Source organism: Stegostoma tigrinum, chromosome 4 (assembly GCF_030684315.1).
Source record: "Stegostoma tigrinum isolate sSteTig4 chromosome 4, sSteTig4.hap1, whole genome shotgun sequence".
In the NCBI taxonomy this organism is placed as follows: domain Eukaryota; kingdom Metazoa; phylum Chordata; class Chondrichthyes; order Orectolobiformes; family Stegostomatidae; genus Stegostoma; species Stegostoma tigrinum.
The window spans coordinates 3,233,143-3,254,440 of record NC_081357.1 but is presented as its reverse complement, the minus strand read 5'-3'; the positions used below and the strand labels follow the sequence as shown (position 1 = coordinate 3,254,440).

Here is a 21,298-nt window from a genome sequence, read left to right as displayed (position 1 = left end):
AGCCTGTCACTGAGTCGGTTCCTCAGTGTCCTGGTTTAAAAATCCATCTTGTACACACTCCAGGAATTCATTCACAACAGTGTTATTGCTAATGTAGTTTGCCAGTTGATATGTAGATTAAAACTATCCATGATTACTGCAGCACCCTTGTTGTCTGCGCCTCTATTTCCTACCTCACCATTACTGTTTGAAGGCCGACAAGCAATTCCCACTAACATTTTCTTCTCCGTGTTGCTTCTCACCCAGGGATGGTTCCACAGCCAGATTTCTTTTTAGATTCCGAACAGAGTGGAAACAGGCCCTTTGGCCAACAAGTCCACACCGCTCTTTGAAGCATCCCACCCAGACCTATCCCCATACCCATCTAACCCACATACCCCTGAACACAACGGGCAAATTAGCATGGCCAATCCACCTAGCCTGCACATCTTTGGACTGTGGGAGGAAACCGGAGCACCCAGAGGAAACCCACGCAGACACGGGGAGAATGTGCAAACTCCGCACAGACAGTTACCCGAGGCTGGAATCGAACCCGGGTCCCTGGTGCTGTGAGGCTGCAGTGCTAACCACTGAGCCACCGTGCTGCCTCATTTCTTGTGCTGTATTCTTCTTCACTTCTGCACTGATTTTATCCTTCACTGTCAATGCCACCCCATTTTTAAAAATCTGTTTTGCCTTTTCATCCTAAAGATTGAAGATCCCTGGATGTTCAGTTCTCAGTCTTGGTCAACCCATAGCTGTGCTTCTGTAATCACAATCAATCTCACCTCTGTACAATTATTTTCACGATTGATTCATCTACCTTATTGTGAATGTTCCATGCATTCAAATGCAGTAGCTTGTGGTATGTCTATTTGACATTTTTATACAATTTTTGTACTTCAGTCCTGTTTGCTGCTTGCCCTTGTTTCCACTGCCTTCTATTTACTTTCTGTTTTTGTTTTATCTTTCATTTTCATCTTTCCTTCCCCCAGTCTTGTCTCCCTGCCCAGGCTCCTGTCCCCTGCCATTCTTTTTTAAATTTATTTCCACCATGTAAGTGATTACCCCTGTGAAGACAGTGGCCCTGTTTCTGTGGGGGTGTAATCTGTCCAACCTGCACAGGTCTAAATTTCACCAGAATCAGTCCCAATGTCTCACCATCCCTCCAACCTCACATTCATTTGGCCTATTCTCTTATTCCTGATCTCGCTAACTTGAGGAACTGGGAAGAACCCTGTGTTTACTACCTTTGAAGCCTGTGTTTAAAATTAATTTCCTATCCCCTACATTCTGTTTGCAAGTCCCCATCCCTCTTTTTATCTAAGGCATTGGTAGCCATATGGACCTCAACTTTGACTGTTCACTCTCTCATCCTTCAGAATGTCCTGCAGCCACTCAGTTACATCTTTGACCCTAGTACCAGGAAGGCAATACCCTGGAGTCACGTCTATGGAAATGTTCATCTGTTTCCCTTACAAAGAAACCCTTACCTCTACTGCCGTTGCACTGTTTTTGTGCTCCACCACCACTGCTGCGCGGTGTAACTGAACCACTCCAGGCGCCACAGACTTTCTCACATTACATTCCCCTGAGATACCATCTCCCCTGGAAATATATGAAATGGAAAATCTGTTTGAGTGAGAGATGGCCCTAGATGACTCCTGCAGTGCCTGCTTGGTGCTTTAACTCTGTCCAGTAGTTACCCTTTCTGTCTGTACACTCTGCCTGCAGGCAGTGTACTAGCCAGAAAGACCTCAGTCCTGTGATGACACAGTTAGATCTGGATGAACACAGCAGGACAGGCAGCATCAGAGGAGCAGGAAAGCTGACGTTTTGAGTCAGGACCCTTCTTCAGAAATGAGGGAGGGAAAGGGGGCTCTGAAATAAATACAGAGGGGGGATGGTGATAATAGGTAGATAGTGGAGCAGATAGGTGGGAAAGAAGACGCACAGGTCAAGGAATTGGGGATGAAGCTAGTAAAGGTGAGTGTAGGTAGGCAGTGGTGGGGATTGGTCAGTGAGGTGAGAGGAGAGGATAGCTGGGGGAGAAGATGGTCAGGTCAATGAGGTGGGGATGAGAGGGGGGTGCTGGTCTTGGGATGAGTTCGGGGGTGGGGAGATTTTGAAGCTAGTAAAGTCCACATTGAGACCATTGTAAGCTTCCAAGGCAGAATATGAGTTGCTGTTCCTCCAGTTTCCGGGTGGCATTGTTGTGACACTGGCGGGCCCAGGATGGACATGTCGTCCAGGGAGTGGGAGGGTGAGTTGAAGTGGTTTGCAAATGGAAGGTGTTGTCATTTGTTGCGAACCAAGTGTAGGTGCTCTACAAAGTGGTCTCTGAGTCTCCGCCTGGTCTCACCGATGTAGAGGAGGCCACACTGGGAGCAGCAGATACAATATACCACATTAGCAGATGTGCAGATGAACGTCCGTTTGATGTGGAAGGTTTTTTTGGGGCCTGGGAAGGAGGTGAGGGGGGGGAGGTGACGGAGTGAGTCTCCAAAAGGTTGAGTTTTCAAATAAACCTGTTGGACCATAACCTGGTGTTGCCCAGTTTCTGACCTTGCCCACCCCAGTCCAACACTGGCACCTCCCTATTAAAGCTTTGGAGAGTTAGAAGTTGAGTTACTTGCTGCAGTATTCCTAGCCTCTGACATGCTCTTGTAGCTGCTGTGTTGAAATGGTTGTCCAGTTCAGCTTCTGGTTGATAGTAATGTGATGTGGAGTATAGTGGGGGATTCAGAGATGGAAATGGCATTGAATTTCAAGAGGTAATTGTTATAGTGTCAAACAGTCATACAGCATGGAAATCTGGAAGTACTAAAATACTAACATTAGCAAAGGTGAAGCTATCAATTATTATGAAAAGTATATTTGTGTGAATATGAAATTGTGGATTTAACGTATGAGGGAATTGTTTGTATGTGTTTATTTTCTTGAAACTGCCCTTTGTGCTAATATATCCTTCTTGGATTGGCATTCTGTTTTCATTCTTTTTTCTGTTAAAGGGATTATACAAATACAATGTGTGTGTAAGATAACAAAGTATGAAGCTGGATGAACACAGCAGGCCAAGCAGCATCTCAAGAGCACAAAAGCTGACGTTTCATGCCTAGACCCTTCATCAGAGCTTCTAGGCCCGAAATGTCAGCTTTTGTGGCTCTGATGAAGGGTCTAGGCCCAAAACGTCAGCTTTTGTGCTCCTGAGATGCTGCTGGGCCTGCTGTGTTCATGTGGCCTCACGCTTTATTATCTTGGATTCTCCAGCATCTGCAGTTCCCATTACTTCTGATCACAATGTGTATGTACTTGTCTATGTAATACATAAGTATATGTGTATACAATTGTCTGAGTGTTTATTATCGTATGTACCTGTCTCTATGTATATCAATCTGAGTGTGTGTTTTTGTGAATTAAGGTGTGTTATTTGCAAATATTTTAATGTAATTTGCTTTTGAGTGGAGGATCTGAATTTGAACTCGTGGCATATGGGTTTTCTATGTATCTGATTAATGATTAACTTACTGGTATTTCTGTAACCATGGAGATTTTTAAACCACAGTGTGAGAGAAATACTTCCTGGAGAGCAATAGTTTTTATTTACATTAGGACAATTTGAGTGAACAAAAGAAGTAGTTGTACATTAAGCTTCAGTTTTGAAGGTCAGGGATTGACTTCTTTTCTCTTTTTGAGTGGGGAAACAGCTGTAGCTTGGGATAAAAAAGGTTTATTTTTGTTTTAGCAAAAGCAGTTCTGCAGGGCTCTTGTCTCTGCAGGATCCCTGCAGGATCCAGGGGTACCAGACTATTCGGAAGGACAGACTAGTAGGGAAGGGAGGTGGTGTAGCTCTGACATTCAAGGACAACATCAGGGTGGTGCTGAGAGATGATATAGGTTCTATGGAGAATGAGGTTGAATCCATTTGGGTGGAAATTAGAAATTCTAAGAGGAATAAGTCACTGATAGGTGTAGTCTATAGGTCACCAAATCATAACATCATATTGGGGTGGGCAATAAACAAAGAAATAAGAAATCCCTGTAAAAATAGTACAGCAATTATCATGGGGGATTTTAATCTACATGTAGATTGGTTGAACCAGCTCGATCAGGGTCGCCTTGAGGAGGAGTTCGTTGAGTGTATCCATGATAGTTTTCTTGAACAGTATGTAATGGATCTGACGAGTGAGCAAGCTATCCTAGATCTGGTCCTGTGTAATGAGATGGGAATAATTAATAACCTAACAGTCAGGGATCCTCTTGGAAGGAGTGATCACAGTATGGTTGAATTTAGAATACAGATGGAGAGTGTGAAGATAAAATCCAGTACCAGGGTCCTATGCTTGAATAAGGGGGACTACAATAGAATGAGGGTGGACTTGGCTAAAGTAGACTGGAAACAAAGATTTTATGGTGGAACAGTTGACGAGAAGTGGAGGACTTTCAAAGCAATTTTTCAAAGTGCTCAGCAAAAGTATATTCCAATGAAAAGGAAGGACATAGGAGAGTTATAAGGAGAGGCTGGATACCTGCCATTCCCATTATGATTTTATAAACCTCTATAAGGTCACCCCTCAACCTCCTATGCTCCAGTCAAAACAATTCCCAGCCTATCCAGCCTCTCCTTATAACTCAAAACCTCCATTCCAAGCAACATTGTGGTAAATCTTTCCTCGATCCTCTCCAGCTTAATAATATCCCTCCTGTAACAGGGCGACCAGAACTGGACACAGTATTCCAGAAGAGGCCTCACCTTTTGAGTTTGCAACTCAAGAAAACATCCCAACTCCTATACCCAAAAACCTGATCACTGAAGGGAAGCGTGCTAAATGCCTTCTTAACCACCCTGTCTACATGTGACATAAACTTCAAGGAAGTGCCTGAACCTCTAGGTCTCTCTGTTCTACAACACTACACAAGGCCCGACTTGTAATTGTATACGTCCTGCCCTTGTTTGTTTTTACCAAAATGCAATACCAAGTTAAACTCCATCTGCCACTCCACAGCCCATTGGTCCAATTGATCAAGATTCCTTTGTACTCTTAGATAACCTTCTTCACTGTCTACTTTCCCACCAATTTTGTGTCATCTGCAAACTTACTAACCATGCCCTTTATATTCTCATCTAAATCATTTACATAAATGACAAACAAAAGTGGACCCAGCATGGATCCCTGTGGAACACCACTGGTCACAGGCCTCCAATTCAAAAAACAACCCTCCCCCATCATTCTCTGTCTCCTGCCATGAAGCTAGTTTTGAATCCAATTGGCAAGTTCACCCTCAATCCCATGTGATCCAACTTTACTAATTAGTTTACTATGTGGAATCTTGTCAAAGGTTTCTCAGCTGTAACTGCTTTACAAATCGAATTCAAGAACATAAGAACTAGTAGCAGGAGTTTGGCCCTTTGAGCCTGCTCTGCCATTCAATAAGATCATGGCTGATCTTTTTGTGGACTCAGATCCACTTACCTGTGTTCTCACCGTATCCCTTAATTCCTTTATTGTTCAAAAAAAAAATCTACTTTAGCTTTAAAAACGTTTGCTGAAGTAGCATCAACTACTTCACTGAGCAAGGAATTCCATAGATTAACAACCCTTTAGGTGAAGAAGTTCCTTCTCAATTCAGCCCTAAACCTGTTCCCTCTAACCTTGAGGCTATGCCCTCTTGTCCTAGCTTCACGTGTCAGTGGAAACATCCTCTCTACTTTTCTTTTATCTATCCCTTCATAATTTTATATGTTTCTATAAGATCCCCCCCTCAATCTTCTGAGTTCCAATGAATATAATCCCAATCTACTCAGTCTCTCCTCATAAACCAACCCCCTCAACTCCGGAATCAACCTCGTGAACCTCCTCTGCAACCCCTCTAGTGCCAGTACATCCTTCCTCAAGTAGATTGGATTAGATTACCTACAGTGTGGAAACAGGCCCTTCGGCCCAACAAGTCCACACTGCCTCTTGGAGCATCCCACGCAGACCCGTCCCCCTATAACCCAAACACCCGTGAACACGACAGGCAATTTAGCATGGCTAATCCACCTAGCCTGCACATCTTTGCACGGTGGGAGGAAACCGGAGCACCCGGAGGAAACCCACGCAGACATGGGGAGGACGTGCAAACTCTGCACAGACAGTTGCCCGAGGCTGGAATCGAACCCGGGTGCTGTGAGGCTGCAGTGCTAACCACTGAGCCACCAAGCCGTCCCAAAGTAAGGAGACCAAAACTGCACACAGTACTCCAGGTGTGGTCTCACCAGCACCTTGTACAGCTGCAACATAACCTTTCTGCTTTTAATATCAAGCCCATTAGCAATGAAGGACAAAATTCCATTGGCCTTCCTAATTACTTGTTGTACCTGCAGACCAACTTTCTGTGATTCATGGACAAGGACACCCAGGTCCCTCTGCATAGCAGCATGGTGCAACATTTTACCGTTCAGGTAATAATCCCTTTTATAATTACTCCTGCCAGAATGTATGACTTCACATTTATTTACATTGTATTCCATCTGCCAGACCTTTACCCACTCACTCAATATATCTATGTTCCTCTGCAAAGTTTCATAGTCCTCTGCACACTTTTCTCTGCCATTCATCTAAGTGTCATCTGCAAACTTTGACACCCTACATGTGGTCCCCAACTCTAAATTATCTATATAAGTTGTAAATAATTGCAGCCCCAACACCGATCCCTGAGGCACACCACTCGTCACTGCCAGCCAGCCAGAATAGCACTCATTTATCCCTACACTTTGTTTCCTGTTCATCAACCAATCCTCTATCCATGCTAATACTTTACCCCTAACGCCATGCATCCTTATCTTATGCAGCGGCCTCCTGTGTGGCACCTTGTCAAAGGCCTTTTGGAAATCTAGGTGCACCACATCCACTGGGTCCCCATTGTCCACCTTGCTCATAATGTCTTCGTAGAAATCCAAAAGATTTGTCAAGCATGACCTGCCCTTCATGAACCCATGCTGTGTCTGCCCAATGGGACAATTTCTATCGCGATGCCTTGCTATTTCTTCCTTGATAATAGACTGGAGCATCTTCCCCACTACAGAGGTTAAGCTAACCGGTCTATAATTCCCCATCTTTTGTCTACCTCCCTTTTTAAACAGTGTCACCAAATATGCTGTTTTCCAATCGCTGGGACTGCCCCAGAGTACAGCAAATTTTGGAAAATCACGGCCAGTGCACCTGCTATTTCTCCCGCCATCTCTTTTAGTACCCTGGGATGCATTCCATCAGGGCCAGGAGACATATCAATCCTTAGCTTGCCCAACACTACCTCTTCCGTAATAATGGTTGTTTCCAGGTCCTCACCTACCTTTGTCTCTTTGTCAATTACTGGCATGTTATTAGTGTCCTCCACTGTGAAGACTGAAACAAAATACCTGTTCCATGCCTTGGCCATTTCATCATATCCCATAACTGAAGAAGGGTCCCGTCCCCCCGAAACGTCAAGCTTTCTTGCTACTCTGATGCTGGTTGGCCTGCTATATTCATCCAGCTTCACTCCATGTTACCTTTCACTGTACCTTGGCACACATGGCAGTGATAAATGAAATGAAATGAAATGAAATGTTTCAGACCAGAAGTATTTGATTGAAACCCTGAAGGGTTATTTGAACTGTTAAGGTTTAAATGTAGTTGTACTCAACAGATCATGGCACTGCACACGCCTGTAAAGCTTGCCTCCACGCAACTCGCTGTCTAACTTGGAAATATTTTACTGTTCCTTCACTGATGCTGGATTAAAATTCTGGAATTGTTTCCTATTAGCACTATTAGTGTCCTTTCACCTCAAAGATTGTAGCGGTTAAACAAGGCATCACCTTGTCCAGACAAAATGCTGTTCCAAATAGTGATGCCATGGGATGGACATATTGCCATGAGTGAATTTATAAAAGTCAGTAATGTGAATACGCTCCCCTTAAGGATAAGGAGTTTTAATGGCTGTTTGTGTTGGCTGTGTTGCAGATAATTGCATTTGATGAATTACGTAAGGACCTTAGGAGCCCCATTGACCAGTGCAATCCTCTCCATGCAGTAAGTACATCGAAGACTCCAGACACCATGAAAGGATGGTATAAGTGCTGTATATCATTTTCATTGCCTGAGGGATGGGGCGATACTATCAAACGTGAACTCTGAAAAGGTTGCCATCTGTAATCTCTCCTTTACCTAAATGTCTGTCTCTTCACTCCCTGTTCCTCAGTCCCTGGTTTCACTCTTTACCTCACATAGTGTCCACTGTCACTGTTCCTCAGTCACTCCTAAAACGTCAATTGTGCTTGTCACTCAGCCATTCACACAGTGTCCTTCATTCCTGTCTCTCAGTCTCTCATTTAAATGTTCTTCCTCCCTGGTGTTGTTAATTTCCTCACTCAGGGTGCTTTGTACGTGTCCCCCAGTCAGTCAGTCAGTGTCCCTCTGTCCCAGTGTCCCTCAATCTGTCTCTAAATCCCTATCCTTCAGTACCATTCCCTCAATCCCTGTCTGTCAGTCTCTGTTTTTACACTATTCCCTCGCCAACTGTTTCACAATTACTGTACCTGAGACTGAATCTTTGACCCTTTTATGCAGTCCCTGTCCCTCTGTCTCTAGTTTTGCTTAGTCTCTGTTCCCCAATCCCTGTCCCTAAGAATCCAAGTCTCAGCCCTGTCCTTGATGTCCCACAGTCTCTGTCCCTCAGCCCCTGGTGTTGCTTCATTCCTATTGCATAGCTCTTGTCTTAAATTCCTTTCCGTCAGTCCCAGTGTCTGAGCCCTGGGTCCCCACTCCTTGTTTCTGCAGTCTCCAATGCCCCTTCAGTTCTTAGTTTCCCTCAGTCAATTCCTTTAGTTCCTGGAACCTCTAGGTCCCTATCTCTCCAACTCAGGTCTCAGTCCTCTCAGGCGCTGTCTCTTAGCCTGTATTTTCTCAGTCTTTAGAGTCTTTTCAGTTCCCAATGATCCTCAGTTGCAGGCGTTCACCCAGAACACTGTGCCCTCAGCCTCTTAGTGTCTGTCAGTCTCAAATGTCTCCTCAGTTTCTTGGGTCTCAGTCACTGAACTTTCAGTCCTTGGTTTGTCCTTAATATTGACTTGTGATTGACAGTGATTTTGCCTCAATTTTATTCTTTATTCCTTATCCAGCGAGAGAGGCTGAGGAACATTGAACGGATCTGCTACTTGCTGCGGAGGGTGAGTAAATCAGTGAAGAATGTGATATTTATGGCTCCCCTGCTCAACATGGGTCTGTATAACAGCTTTGATTTGTGACTGAATGTTGCGGCCTGAAGGACTAATAAAGAATGCAGATGCTGTACTAGACCAAGAAATCCTGTGCTAATTTTTATTATTACAAAAGTGACTGCAGTTCAAAAAGTAATACATTGGCTGTAAAGTGCTTTAAGACTTCCTGAGATCATGAATGGCACTATATAAATGCAAATGTTTCATTTTTTTTAAGACAAGGTATTGGGAGAGGTTGCTGTGCAGGCACAAGGCCATCAAACTATTTCCACACCAATGTACCAATATTATAATAAAAACAGAAAATATTATAAATACTTAGCAGATCCACTAGTCTCTGTCAAGAGAGAAATGTAACTAACAGAAGGAATCTAGTCAAAGAAAAGAATGGTCATGGAGTAGAAACAGGCTATTCAGCCCCTTGATCATGCTCTGACATTAAATCTCTACCTTTGATAACCTATCACTTCTTTACTTAGCAAGAAATTATCTACCTCTGCCTGAAGAATATTTAGCAACTCTGCTTCCACTGCCTTTTACAGCAGACAATTCCAAAGATTCACGACCTTCTGCCAATTGAAAAGAAACATGTCAGCTGTGTTTTAAATGGGTGAGCCCTGATTTTTAAACAGCAACCCTTAGTTCTAGAACCTCTCATAAAGAGAAACATCCTCTCTACATCAACCCTGTGAGAGACTCAGGAGCAGTGGCAGTGAGGTTAAAAGGAGAAATGAGTGTTAGCACAGAGAGTCAGAAGCAGAGACGAGCAGTGAAGCTGCTTCCACAAAATCAAAATGTGATGTCTCAGGAGAGCAGGAAGATAATTGGTGAGTGTTTCTCTCTTGTATGTTACAGTCATAGAGTCATAGATATGTACAGCACAGAAAAAGACCCTTCACAACAACTTGTCTGTGCCGACCAGATATCCTAAATTAATCTAGCCCCTTTTGCCAGCATTTGGCCCCTATCGCTCTTAACCCTTCCTAAACTTGTATCCATCCAGATGCCTTTTGAATTTTGTAATTATACTTGCCTCCATCACTGGCAGGTCATTCCATATATACATAGAATGTAGAACATAGACCACTACAGCACAGTTCAGGCCCTTTGGCCCACAATGTTGTACCAAACTTTTACTTGAAACCTAAGGTCTATCTAACTCTCCACCCCTACCTTATACTATCATCCATATGCCTTTCTAATTGCCACTTAAATGAGGCCAACTCCAGTACCCTCTCCAGCAATGCATTCCATCCCCCCACCAGTCTCTGAGTAAAGAACCTACCTCTGATGTCTCCCCTGTATCGATCTGAACTCACTTTACGACTATGCCTCCTCATAATAGCTATCTCCATCCTAGGAAAAAGTCTCTGGCTGTCCACGCTATCTATGCTTCTGATCATTTTGTACACCTCTATCAAGTCACGTCTCATCCATTGTCTTTCGAAAGAGAAAAGCCCTAGCGCTCTCAACCTTTCCTCGTAAGATTGTCCATCCATTCCAGGCAACATCCTAGTAAATCTTGTCTGGATCTTTTCCAACGCTTCTACATCTTTCCTGTAATGAGGCGACCAGTACTGGACACAACATTCCAGATGTGGCCGAACCAGGCGTTTGTATAGCTGGAGCATAACTTCACGGCTCTTGAATTCAATCCCTCTATTAATGAAAGCTAATATGTACCACCCTTTGCATGAAAAAGTTGCCCCTCAGGTCCCTTCAAATCAAATCTTAAGTCCCTTTCAAATCTTTCCCCTCTCGCCTTAAAACTATGCCCTCTAGCTTTGGAATTCCCTTCCCTGGGGAAAAGATCTTGGCTTATCACCCTGTTCATACCCCTCATGATTTTGTAAACCTCTATAAGGTCATTCCTCAGCCTCCGTTGTTCTGGGGGGAGAAAAGACCCAGCCTATTCAACTCCTCCCTGTAGCTCACCCCTCCAACCTCAGCAACATGTTTGTAAATCATTTTTGCACCCTTTCAAGTTTCACAATATCTTTCCTATAGCAGGGAGACCAGAATTGCATGCATTATTCCAAAAGTGGCTTAACCAATGTCCTGTACAGCTGTAACATGGCATCCCAACTCCTACACTCAATGCACTGACCAATAAAGGCAAGCGTACCAAACACCTTAGATAACAAGGCTGACATTTTGGGCGTAGAACCACCTGCTCCTCTGATGTTGCTTGGCCTGCTGTATTCATCCAGCTCTGCACCGAGATATCACAGATTTTCCAGCATCTGCATTTCCTACTATCTCTGTACCAAACACCTTCTTGACTACACTGTTAACCTGTGACTCCATCTTCAAGGAACAATGAACCTGCACCTCACCCTCTGACTCCCACTTCCAAGCCAATTTTGTGTCCAAATGGATAGCTCTTCCTGGATTCCATGCGAGTGAACCTTGCGAAGTCCATATAGACGATGTCAATCACTCTGCCTTCATCATTCTTCTTTGTCACTTATTTAAAAAACGCAATCAAGTCTCTTATGACTGAAGAGAGATAATGGGAACTGCAGATGCTGGAGAATTCCAAGATAATAAAATGTGAGGCTGGATGAACACAGCAGGTCAAGCAGCATCTCAGGAGCACAAAAGCTGACGTTTCGGGCCTAGACCCTTCATCAGAGAGGGGGATGGGGAGGGGGAACTGGAATAAATAGGGAGAGAGGGGGAGGCGGACCGAAGATGGAGAGTAAAGAAAATAGGTGGAGAGAGTATAGGTGGGGAGGTAGGGAGGGGATAGGTCAGTCCAGGGAAGACGGACAGGTCAAGGAGGTGGGATGAGGTTAGTAGGTAGATGGGGGTGCGGCTTGGGGTGGGAGGAAGGGATGGGTGAGAGGAAGAACCGGTTAGGGAGGCAGAGACAGGTTGGACTGGTTTTGGGATGCAGTGGGTGGGGGGGAAGAGCTGGGCTGGTTGTGTGGTGCAGTGGGGGGAGGGGACGAACTGGGCTGGTTTAGGGATGCAGAGATAATGGGAACTGCAGACGCTGGAGATTCCAAGATAATAAAATGTGAGGCTGGATGAACACAGCAGGCCAAGCAGCATCTCAGGAGCACAAAAGCTGACGTTTCGGGCCTAGACCCTTCATCAGAGAGGGGGATGGGGGGAGGGAACTGGAATAAATAGGGAGAGAGGGGGAGGCGGACCGAAGATGGAGAGTCTACACTTGTCCCCACACCTCCTCCCTCACTCCCATCCCAGGCCCCAAGATGACATTCCACATTAAGCAGAGGTTCACCTGCACATCTGCCAATGTGGTATACTGCATCCACTGTACCTGGTGCAGCTTCCTCTACATTGGGGAAACCAAGCGGAGGCTTGGGGACCGCTTTGCAGAACACCTCCGCTCAGTTCGCAACAAACAACTGTTCCTCCCAGTCGCAAACCATTTCCACTCCCCCTCCCATTCTCTTGATGACATGTCCATCATGGGCCTCCTGCACTGCCACAATGATGCCACCCGAAGGTTGCAGGAACAGCAACTCATATTCCGCCTGGGAACCCTGCAGCCATATGGTATCAATGTGGACTTCACCAGTTTCAAAATCTCACCTTCCCCCACTGCATCCCTAAACCAGCCCAGTTCATCCCCTCCCCCCACTGCACCACACAACCAGCCCAGCTCTTCCCCCCCACCCACTGCATCCCAAAACCAGTCCAACCTGTCTCTGCCTCCCTAACCGGTTCTTCCTCTCACCCATCCCTTCCTCCCACCCCAAGCCGCACCCCCAGCTACCTACTAACCTCATCCCACCTCCTTGACCTGTCCGTCTTCCCTGGACTGACCTATCCCCTCCCTACCTCCCCACCTACACCCTCTCCACCTATCTTCTTTACTCTCCATCTTCGGTCCGCCTCCCCCTCTCTCCCTATTTATTCCAGTTCCCTCCCCCCATCCCCCTCTCTGATGAAGGGTCTAGGCCCGAAACGTCAGCTTTTGTGCTCCTGAGATGCTGCTTGGCCTGCTGTGTTCATCCAGCCTCACATTTTATTATCTTGGTTTAGGGATGCAGTAGGGGAAGGGGAGATTTTGAAACTGGTGAAGTCCACATTGATACCATTAGGCTGCAGGGTTGCCAGGCGGAATATGAGTTGCTGTTCCTGCAACCTTCGGGTGGCATCATTGTGGCACTGCAGGAGGCCCATGATGGACATGTCATCTAAAGAATGGGAGGGGGAGTGGAAATGGTTTGCGACTGGGAGGTGCAGTTGTTTGTTGCGAACTGAGCGGGGGTGTTCTGCAAAGCGGTCCCCAAGCCGCCGCTTGGTTTCCCCAATGTAGAGGAAGCCACACCGGGTACAGTGGATGCAGTATACCACATTGGCAGATGTGCAGGTGAACCTCTGCTTAATGTGGAATGTCATCTTGGGGCCTGGGATAGGGGTGAGGGAGGAGATGTGGGGGCAAGTGTAGCATTTCCTGCGGTTGCAGGGGATGATGCCGGGTGTGGTGGGGTTGGAGGGCAGTGTGGAGCGAACAAGGGAATCACGGAGAGAGTGGTCTCTCCGGAAAGCAGATAGGGGTGGGGATGGAAAAATGTCTTGGGTGGTGGGGTCGGATTGTAAATGGCGGAAGTGTCGGAGGATGATGCGTTGTATCCGGAGGTTGTTACGTGGAACAGTCCCTCTTCCGCACCTACACAGGCCCCAAACCCCACCTCTTCCTCCGATACATTGATGACTGTATCGGCGCCGCCTCTTGCTCCCCAGAGGAGCTCGAACAGTTCATCCACTTCACCAACACCTTCCACCCCAACCTTCAGTTCACCTGGGCCATCTCCAGCACATCCCTCACCTTCCTGGACCTCTCAGTCTCCATCTCAGGCAACCAGCTTGTAACTGATGTCCATTTCAAGCCCACTGACTCCCACAGCTACCTAGAAAACACCTCCTCCCACCCACCCTCCTGCAAAAATTCCATCCCCTATTCCCAATTCCTCCGCCTCCACCGCATCTGCTCCCACGATAAGACATTCCACTCCCGCACATCCCAAATGTCCAAGTTCTTCAAGGACCGCAACTTTCACCCCACAGTGATCGAGAACGCCCTTGACCGCATCTCCCGTATTTCCCGCAACACATCCCTCACACCCCGCCCCCGCCACAACCACCCAAAGAGGATCCCCCTCGTTCTCACACACCACCCTACCAACCTCCGGATACAACGCATCATCCTCCGACACTTCTGCCATTTACAATCCGACCCCACCACCCAAGACATTTTTCCATCCCCATCCCTGTCTGCTTTCCGGAGAGACCACTCTCTCCGTGACTCAGATTTCAAAGTCTCAGTTTCAAAATCTCCCCTTCCCCTACTGCATCCCTAAACCAGCCCAGTTCGTCCCCTCCCCCCACTGCACCACACAACCAGCCCAGCTCTTCCCCCCCACCCACTGCATCCCAAAACCAGTCCAACCTGTCTCTGCCTCCCTAACCGGTTCTTCCTCTCACCCATCCCTTCCTCCCACCCCAAGCCGCACCCCCATCTACCTACTAACCTCATCCCACCTCCTTGACCTGTCCGTCTTCCCTGGACTGACCTATCTGCTCCCTACCTCCCCACCTATACTCTCTCCACCTATCTTCTTTACTCTCCATCTTCGGTCCGCGTCCCCCTCTCTCCCTATTTATTCCAGTTCCCTCTCCCCATCCCCCTCTCTGATGAAGGGTCTAGGCCCGAAACGTCAGCTTTTGTGCTCCTGAGATGCTGCTTGGCCTCTTATGACTGAATATTGATTTATATTATGACCGCAGGTACGGATTAAAACCTTTACACAGATAAATAATATTTTAGAAAATCAATGCAAAATTTCTTCACCTGACAAAGTTAAGTTCAGGCACTTTGGTTGTTTGACGTAAACAAGTAGATTTTTCTCATCAATACTTAAGCGGGGATAAGGGTAAATGTAAAGCAAAGGTCCATATTCCACTTAGTTAAGGCACATCTGGAGATTTTAGGCCGGCTGCCAGGCTCAACGACATCATGGAATTGCTGTGGGGTTTTCCGAAGGTGAAATGTCAGAGGTCGCAGTACATGTTGGGACCAATGACATGAGAAGACATAGAAATGAGGTTAGGTAGGAAATTGAAAAGTAGAACTTCAAAGGTAGCAATCTCCAGGTTACTCCCAGTGCCACACAGTAATGAGTAGAGGAATAGAAGGATAGATTGGATTAAAATAGCTGGAGAGTTGGTGCAGTTGGGTGGGCTTTAGATTCCTGGGGCATTGGAACTGTTTCTGGGGGGAGCGTTGTGAGAACTGTACAAGTTGAACAAGAGTGAAGTCAGAGGTAGACAGGATGGAGAGGATGGCATTTGGTAAGCTTGCCTTCATTGGTCAGAGCACTGAGTATAGAAGTTGGGATATCACCTTGCAGCTGTACTGGATATGGATGAGGCCACCTTTAGAATATTAGATGCAATCCTGCACATCCTCCTATAGGGTGTTAAACTTGAGAGGGTGCAAAAAATATTTACAAGAATACTGCCAGTACTGGAGGGTTTGAGTTATGGAGAGATACTGAACAGGCTGGGGTTTTTTTCCCTGGAGTCTCAGAGGCTGACAGGTGACATTATGGAGGTTTATAACATCATGAGGGACATGGATAGGGTGAACAGCCAAGGTCTTTTCCCTGACTTGTGGGAGTCCAAAACCAGAGGGCCTAGGTTTACTGTGAGAGGGGAAAGACGTAAAAAAGGACTTGATGGGTTCCTTTTTCATGCAGAGGGTGGCGCATGTACTGAACGAGCTGCCAGAAGAAATAGTGAAGGTGGGTACATTTACAACATTTAAAAGGCATCTGGATGGGTGCATGGATAGGAAGGGTTTAGAGAGATAGGGGCCAAATGTTGGCAAATGGAGCTAAATCAGATTGGGCTATCCAGTCAGACGAGTTGGACCATTTATTCCAGTTCCCTCTCCCCATCCCCCTCTCTGATGAAGGGTCTAGGCCCGAAACGTCAGCTTTTGTGCTCCTGAGATGCTGCTTGGCCTGCTGTGTTCATCCAGCCTCACATTTTATTATCTTGGAATTCTCCAGCATCTGCAGTTCCCATTATCTCTGACGAGTTGGACCGAATGGTTTGTTTCCTATCGCTGTATAACTCTATGAATCTATGAGTGGGTTCAGTATCCAGTGGAGGTGGATTGTGAATGCTTTCGGGGTGGATTTAACTCGATTGGTGGGGGTATTCTGAAAAGTTATTCAGAGAGGAAAGAAACTGATGTGGATTAAAAGTTAAGATGCAAGTGAGCCTGGAAGGCAAAAGAAACATAGGATAGATGAAAAAAAAACTAAATAGAATGATGTCAGAGATCACACAGCACAAGGTTACAGTCCAACAGGTTTGTTTGAAAACACAAGCTTTCAGAACCTCACACACACACACACACACACACACACACACACACACACACACAGACACACACACGGACACACACACACACACACACACACACACACACACACACTCCCATCCCCCACTTCGACACACACACACACACACACACACACACAGACACACACACAGACACACACACACTCACACACTCCCATCCTCCACTCCGACAGACAGACAGACAGACAGACACACACACACACACACACACACACACTCTCCCATCCCCCACTCCGACACACACACACACACACACACACACACACACATGCACACACACACCTACACCCCCCCCCCCCCCCACACACACACACACACGCACACGTGAGGGTGCACACACACTCGTGAATCTTCTGGGTGAATTTGTATTTGCAGGTACATTCTATTTTGTTCAAAAAGCACGCCATTTATAGATAGTCAATTAATGTGGCGTTTTATAAATTTCTACTTTAAAAATAAAACCAGTCTGACTCCAAGCCAAAACACAAACAGATTCTAAACAAGGCCTCACACCTAACATGCATTGTCTGACCTAAAATGTCACCTCTTCTTTACACTGAGAAAGCTTTTAGTTCTCTTAGGACAATGACTTGAAAGGAATTAGGGATTTTACATATACATATTAATAAATTAAAGCCTTCTAACTGATTGAAGATTTAACAGCATTTCAGATTTGTTTTATACATCCTGATCAGTAGTTTAACCCTTTCATTTTTACTTATAAATTTTGTGTCTAATACTACCTCTCTGACTAACACCTGAAGAAGGGGCAAGGTTTTGAAAGCTTGTGTTTTCAAATAGACTTGTTGGACTATAACCTGGTGTTGTGTGATTTCTGACCTTGTCCACCCCAGACCAACACTGGCACGTTCATATCCTCAATAAAATAGATTTTAATACAAGGAGTAAAGAATAAGCCAGATGTGCTGAGGGCAAAGATAGGCAAGTGGGAATATGATATCAAAGCTATTACAGAGATTTGGCTAAAAATTGGCAGAATTGGCAGCTTGGTGATCCTTATTACAGGGTATTCAGACATGATAATGAGACATAGAGATGAGGACAGTGGGGGTCTGCAATATTGATCAAACAATCAATTAAAGCAATGAGGAGGGATTAAAAGGAACATCAAATAATACAGATTGAAATTAAAAAAACACAAAGGAACAAACACACCGTTTTGTCTGCATTACATTCCCGTCAGCAGTCAGGGACGGACAAAAGATCAAATAATGCAATCACATTTCAGAGAAGTGTAAGAATACTACAGCAGCAATAGCAGGGCATTGTATTGTTCTAAATATTTATAAGGTAGCATGGAAGGGAGGGAGGGAGCAGAATTCTTGGAGATGGAGGTGTTCATGGGTTTGGAAAGTGCTGTCTAAGGATCTTTGGTGAATTTCGGCAGTGCATCTTGCAGATAGTACACACTTATGTGACTGAGGATCAGCAGTGGTGGGAGTGGGATGTTTGTGGATGTGGAGCCAATCAAGTGGCTGCTTTGTCCTGGATGGGGTCAAACTTCTTGAGTGTTGTTGGGGCTGCCCCCATCAGGCAAGTGGGGACTACTCTGTCACACACCTGACTTATGCCATGCACATGGTGGACAAGCTTTAGGGAATCAGAAGGTGAGTCACTTGCCGCAGTATTGCTAGATTCTGACCTGCTATTGCAGTCACTGTATTTATATGGCTGGTCCCTTCAGATTCTAGGTGATGGATATGCCCAAGGAGGTTGATAGTGAGGAATTAACTGATTGTATGACATAGAATGTCAAGGGACTGTGTATAGATTCTCTCTTTTTGGCGATAGCTATTGCCTGGCATTTGTGTGGTATTTGAATGTTACTTGCCACTTTTCACCCCAAGCTGGGTTGCTCTCCATGGTACTAGTAGAGTGGGGAGAATATGTTGGGCCACGAGGTTGCAGATATCATTGGAGCATAATTCTACTGCGTTTGATGGCCCACAGCGCATTATCGAAACCCAGTCCTCAGCTGATAGATCTGTTTGAAGTCTTTTCCATTTAATGTGGTAATAGTGCCACATGACATGGTGCAAACTGCATGGAGGCATGGCGTGAGCTGGAAAGCCAGGAGCAGGTCTCTGGCAGCAGCATGGTGTGAGCTGGAAAGCCTGGAACAGGACTCTAACGGTGGCATGGTGTGAGCTGGAAAGCCTGGAGCAGGAGTCTGGCAGCGGCATACTGTAGCTGCAGCGAAAGTAAAGTTGGCCTCTCTTCCAGTTATCTTGTTTTGTTTTATTCTGTGAATGGCCCTTATGCATGAGTGATGATACACACTTTTGACTGTAGTTTATTGAATGTTTGTGACAATACAAAATATTCATAATCACTCCTGTAAGGTACTTGAAATATGAAAATTGGATTTTATCTTCTCAGAGTGTGTGGTCGTCACAGTTAGTGACGTTGTCATGGACAGATGCATCTGCAGCTGGCAATGTAGAAAGTGTCTAGCTTTTAGTTTAAAAGAGTAGAGGAGGCTTTACACTTTATCTAATCACATGCGGGGCATGTTCTGGGACAGTTTGATGGGGGCGGTGTGGAGGTAGCTTTAATTTTGATAAAAAAGAGTGGACAAAGCTTTATTAAGATAACAAAGTGTGAAGCTGGATGAACACAGCAGGCCAAGCAGCATCTCAGGAGCACAAAAGCTGACGTTTCGGGCCTAGACCCTTCATCAGAGAGGTAAATCAAAGCTTTATTTTCAGTTTAAAATATTTGAGGGGGCTTTACTCTGTATCTAACTCCAGGCTGTACGTGTTGTGGAAATGTTTGATGGGGACACTGAAGAAGAACTTTTACTTTCAGTTTAAAAGAGTAGCGGGGGCTTTATTTTCTGTTCATAAAGAGCAGAGGGAGATTTAGTCATATCGCCATAGTCATGCTGCGCAGGACAGGCCATTTGGCCCATCGAGACTGCACTGATATAACTACCACTAAAAGTGTGCATATCCCAATTTTCTGCACTTATCCCGTATCTTTTGTTGTTATGATATTTCAAGTGCTCATCCAAATGTTTTTTAAAGGTTGTAAGTTTTCCAACCCCCAATACTTCCCCAGACAGTGCATTCTGTATTCCCGTCACCTAGAGTAAATATGCTTTTTCTCAAATCTCAAATGTACTATTACATTGAAAACAGAATTCTAATGAGGAAGTGGAGATATTCTCATCAACCTGCAAATGAAGAATGAATACTTGTTCATCAAATAGTGGCACTATCCTCATATTGGGTATTCAAGATGGGCGTTCCGCTCCCCAAACATTCCAGATGTCCTCTGATTTCAAAGACTACAACTTCCCCGACTTTGTGGTTAGAAATGCTCTTGACACCATCTTTTGCGTTTTCATGCAGGAATGTGGAGTAATCCAATCAACTGTGATATTATTGAATGATGGAACAGGCTCGAGGCTCAGTACGGTCCACTCCCGTGTTTGTGCATTAGTCAGAGAATTTTCTGAAATGGTGTCATCGGATTTCCTTGCAAGACTTTTGGTTCTGGCAAATGCCCACATGACTTGAGTCAATACAGCGTGGAGCTGGAGGAAGACAGCAGGACAAGCAGCATCAGAGGAGCAGGAGAGTCAACATTTTGGGCCTAGACCCTTCATCAAGACTGGGGAGGGGGAAGGCAACTGCGAAGTAAAGAGAAGGAAGAGGGGTAGGGCTGAGGGAAGGTAGGTGGGAAGGCGATAGGCGGATACAGGTACGGGTAGTGGGAATTGGTCAGTGGGAAAGGTGGGATTCATAGGTGGGGAAGGAGGTGGACGGCTAGTGTCAGGTCAAGGAGGCGGGGATGAGAGAGAGGGTTAGACCGAGGATGAGACCAGGGGTGGGGAAATTTTGAAACTGGTGAAACAGCTTCCTCCAGCTCTACACAGTATTGATTCTGTCTGCAGCATCTGCAGTTCTTGCTATGTCCATGTGACCTGATGTTACGCTGGGATGAAAACTGAAAGGAAGAGAGTAATTAAAGAAATCAAATTACATCTAGTCTGAGAACGTGCAATTGATTACAGAATACTCCATTTTCTCCCCTTTGGTCCAGGAACTCCCTACCTACGTCCGTGACATCACCCATGCCCTCCACCTCCTCCAGGGCTTCCAATTCCCTGGCCCCCAACACCTCATCTTCACCATGGACGTCCAGTCCCTATACACCTGTATTCCACATGCAGATGGCCTCAAGGCCCTCCGCTTCTTCCTGTCCCACAGGCCCGACCAGTCCCCCTCCACCGACACCCTCATCCGCCTAGCCAAACTCGTCCTCACCCTCAACAGCTTCTCTTTCGATTCCTCCCACTTCCTACAGACTAAGGGGGTGGCCATGGGCACCTGCATGGGCCCCAGGTATGCCTGCCTCTTTGTAGGTTACGTGGAACAGTCCCTCTTCCACACCTACACAGGCCCCAAACCTCACCTCTTCCTCCGTTACATTGATGACTGTATCGGCGCTGCCTCTTGCTCCCAAGTTCACCTGGGCCATCTCCAACACATTCATCCCTCACCTTCCTGGACCTCTGAGTCTCCATTTCAGGCAACCAGCTAGAAACTGATGTCCATTTCAAGCCCACCGACTCCCACAGCTACCTAGAATACACCTCCTCCCACCCACCCTCCTGCAAAAATTCCATCCCCTATTCCC

At 45.9% G+C, this 21,298-nt stretch overlaps 1 protein-coding gene across 3 annotated transcripts in view; it reads left to right on the top strand.

The window, feature by feature from the left end:
- Window positions 1-21,298, top strand: part of cnih3 (cornichon family AMPA receptor auxiliary protein 3) — a 56,523-nt gene that overhangs the window by 29,130 nt on the left and 6,095 nt on the right. For 2 of the 3 annotated variants that reach the window (XM_048531268.2, XM_048531266.2), the window contains exons 2-3: window positions 7,968-8,036; window positions 9,125-9,172. In XM_048531268.2, the coding sequence (XP_048387225.1) occupies window positions 7,968-8,036; window positions 9,125-9,172 (117 nt within the window). Of the gene's footprint in view, window positions 1-6,346; window positions 6,425-7,967; window positions 8,037-9,124; window positions 9,173-21,298 lie in introns of all 3 variants that reach the window. The other variant, XM_059645098.1, reaches the window with a different exon arrangement.